General features: G+C 37.4%; 1 protein-coding gene across 1 annotated transcript; it reads right to left on the bottom strand.

Moving 5' to 3' along the window:
- Positions 1 to 502: 502 nt before the first annotated feature.
- CFL2 (cofilin 2 (muscle)) lies at positions 503 to 3,242 on the bottom strand. Its single transcript, XM_010012877.1, has 3 exons — positions 2,935 to 3,242; positions 2,758 to 2,834; positions 503 to 2,666 (listed from the first exon to the last, which is right to left on the bottom strand). Exons 1-3 carry the CDS (start codon positions 3,192 to 3,194, stop codon positions 2,554 to 2,556), a joined length of 450 nt encoding a protein of 149 aa, XP_010011179.1. The 5' UTR covers positions 3,195 to 3,242; the 3' UTR covers positions 503 to 2,553.
- Between the last annotated feature and the right edge of the window lie 207 nt (positions 3,243 to 3,449).

Genomic DNA, 3,449 nt, shown 5'->3' on the forward strand with positions numbered 1-3,449 from the left:
TCGCATCAGTCAGTCAGTCATTTAAAGAACAAACTGAAGGCAGGCTGATCCGTTTGGATCCACAACTTGTTTTGGTAGGAATCTTACATAAAAACAGTTTGTGCTTCAATTTCATATCTACTTGGACTGAGTGAATATACACCTAAGCTAGTTTAAAAAAAAATAAGGAGAGTTGAATATTCAACTCGGAAGCCACAGACATCTTTCCAGACTGTTTGCAGCAGAGACAAACAATAAATTTAAACACAGCACTGCTTAAAAAAAGTTTACTGTCTAAAACGAAATTCAAATGGTTTATTAAAGTTTAACATTCTCTGTTTTGGCTTTTTTTAAAGAAAGCATTTATACCTTGTGAAAAATCAGTTAAAAGATCATTGCATTATACTGAACTCATGTCAAACATAAAGCACAAAGTAGGTCTTTACATTAAACTGGGCTTTGCACACAATGTGAATAACCAGAAATAGACTATTTTGAGGAATAAAAACTTGGGTTTTTTTTTTCTAGACAACATGCATACCATCAGTTACTTCTCAACCTTAAAAGGTACCTGAAAGGAGAGTTTTGTAGAACAAAACCAAGACTCATTAATACACTTAATAAGTCAGTGGTCATCATGCCTTTTTAGTTAAATTCTAGTAAATTTTAGTCTACATAGAACAGCTAACACAGTGAGGTGTGCAAGTCATAGGGATAGCCAGAAGCCTGAAACGAAGTCTTAAAGTTCTACAGGACGAGAGAGCCTCAACACAGTACCACCGTGTTATTCAATCTATTACAAAATAAGACTTTTATTATTATCTGCTTCCTTGCTGAAAAAGGGCGATGGACTGAACACAAACGGCCTGCATTTAAAAGCTCCACAGTTCTACTCTAACTTTTTAAAATAAGGTAATGATAAAGAGCATTCCTTCTAGCAGCCTGTACAGTTCAGCTGCCAGTGGCTGCCTAACAGCACTCCTTTATGCATACCAGGAGAATCATGTCCAGTTTTGCCATTTGTGGATAACGATGACAAGATACAAAAGCATGTGTTTGCCATAAATAGCTCTGGCTAACGGAGGATTGTTCACACAGAGCAGATCAAATTCTCTATAAGGAGAGCATTATTTGGCTCCCAGCCAAATCATGTCCCCAGTGCAAGCCTCAGTAGTGGCAAACACTTTCCAGTTCTATTTACATAGACACTTACAAGTAGAACTGTTCATTTAGGCTGTTTCTTGTACCAAGCCAGTCTTAAGTGCAACACTAAAAAAAAAAAAAAAAAACCCAAAGATTATTTCCTGATTTCATATTCTGCATAGAACTGACATTACAAATCATCTTACCGAAAAAAAGACGTTGAGCTGCAAGATTTCGTGCCAGGTTTTACTCTAACATGTAGAACTTTAAGAACGTTCAGGTATGAAACACACTGCGTGGTTAATTAGTTCGTATTTTTACATGTCTGACACAAGTGTTTCATGGAACAAATGGTCTCTAGTAGCGGTAGCTTCTTTAACGGTAAACTAGGAGCAAGTCCTTTATCGAATGATCAGAACAGAGTCACAAAGTATTGTAAAGCAGTACCTAAATCACAATTAGGAATGAAAAATTCGCATTATTCAAGACAAAATTAATGACTGTTTACCTTTACAATACTTTCCACAGAAGTTATTTGAAATATGCTTAAATTAAACATACTTAAAAACTATATTTTCCAATGAAAACAAGGCAACATTCTGTAATAAGCCACAAGTTTTATTGCAACGTGGCCAGTTTTTGATCTCAAAAAACAACGTTCCATTTAAGGCTCTTTTTAATACAGAAATTGCCACCATGACTGATGTTTTACAAAACTTTAGTGTTTCAAGACTCACATGGTAAACAGATAACTTCTACTCCTGTTCAGTAGTGTACATTCAATGGAAAACAAAAAGGCATCGTAACAGCTACTTCATTTATAAAGATATGCATGTAACAGGAATGAAACTGAGGTACTACAATAATTTGATGACACAGTTACAGCAACTTAATTGGCATTCCTTTGGGGGGGCGGGTCAAACATATTACAAAAAAGTGCTTTAAATGCATAGTGTTGTGTGCTGCCATGTCACAAAAATAGGCTTGTCAAGGCAGGGGAGGTGTATGAATGCACAAGAGCCTCATGGAACTGCAATCAAGTGCAACTGTAAGTAATACTGTATAGAGTCTACCATCCGACCAGTGGACAATACTTTCAAGGCATTCCATTAGCTTACCCTTTGCTGTCTGCTAGACTATTTACATTAACTATCACATTCATTGTACATGTTGCAAGGAATGCCTGCGACGTCAGTTTTGGCTAAGAGTATGACGTGAAAGCATTCCTTGGATCCTACATAAAACTACCAGGATAAAACAGTCTAATGGCAATCACTGGTAGACTGCTTAACAATGACATCTCCTTCAGGGGCATTAGGGAAGGGCCTTATTTTCTGAGGAGGGAAGGGGATGGGGAGACTAATACTATTCCAATTGAACGAGCTGCAGAAATGGAAGCTCCTTAGATCCAGATGGCACTTGTCTGTCTTTTTATAAAGGTTTTCCTTCAAGTGAAACTACCACGTTGCCTCCCAGTTTCTCTCCAAGTGTTGAACGGTCCTTAATATCATCCAAACCATTTACTTGCCACTCATGTTTAATACCTGAAAGACAGACGGACAACAATGTACTTGTGAGACCTTCAAAATCTAAACAGCATTATAATCAATGAACAAAACACTTCTAGGGCCATACCTGTAAATTTCTTTTTAATGGCATCTTTAGAGCTTGCGTAGATCATCTTGCTTTTTAAAGGCGCGCTTTCAGGAGCCCTTTAAAGGAAAGAAGAAGACCACGACAAAACAGTTATTCAGCCACCCAGTGTTAACTCCAGAATGCTCAATTTTAACAGCAAGCTTTGCTTTTACACACCAGAATATAAATACCAGGTCTTCTTTCTTAGATTCCTTTGTCTCGTATGTAGCATCATACAAAGCATATCGGCAATCATTCAAAGGTAGCAACTTCACAAAGGCTGTATAGGGGTCCTCCACCGTATCTCCAATGTCACCAACCAATATCTGCTTTGCCTCCTCTACAATTATTTGTTTTTTGTCATCACTTAAGCAGAAGAGAACGGCTTTCTTTCTCTTTTTAATCTCTTCTGGGGTTGAAGATTTCCTTACTTTCATGTCATTAAAAACCTTTATGACTTCATCATTCACTGTTACTCCAGAAGCCTGTAAAATGAGATCAAAGGAATACCGTAAACAGCAAAAATTAACACTCACTAGAAAAGATGATAGCCCACAGTGCTAAAGAAGTCTGCCTGCCCCCATAAGAGTAAAAATACTATACTCAACCTGAACACGCTATGGATTTAGCAATCTTTGCAGGATTGGAGCAGAAGATATAAAGGAGGTGTAAATTCTGTACTCTCTTGTTGC

This window comes from Nestor notabilis, unplaced genomic scaffold (genome assembly GCF_000696875.1).
Source record: "Nestor notabilis isolate BGI_N333 unplaced genomic scaffold, ASM69687v1 scaffold6624, whole genome shotgun sequence".
NCBI classification, from domain to species: Eukaryota; Metazoa; Chordata; class Aves; order Psittaciformes; family Psittacidae; genus Nestor; species Nestor notabilis.

Coding starts and splice junctions, on each gene's coding strand:
- CFL2 (XM_010012877.1), bottom strand. CDS start 3,194: ATGAAAGTAAGGAAATCTTCAACCCCAGAAGAGATTAAAAAGAGAAAG. Junction 2,835..2,934: donor GACCTGGTATTTATATTCTG/GTGTGTAAAAGC, acceptor TTTCCTTTAAAG/GGCTCCTGAAAGCGCGCCTT. Junction 2,667..2,757: donor CATTAAAAAGAAATTTACAG/GTATGGCCCTAG, acceptor TCTGTCTTTCAG/GTATTAAACATGAGTGGCAA.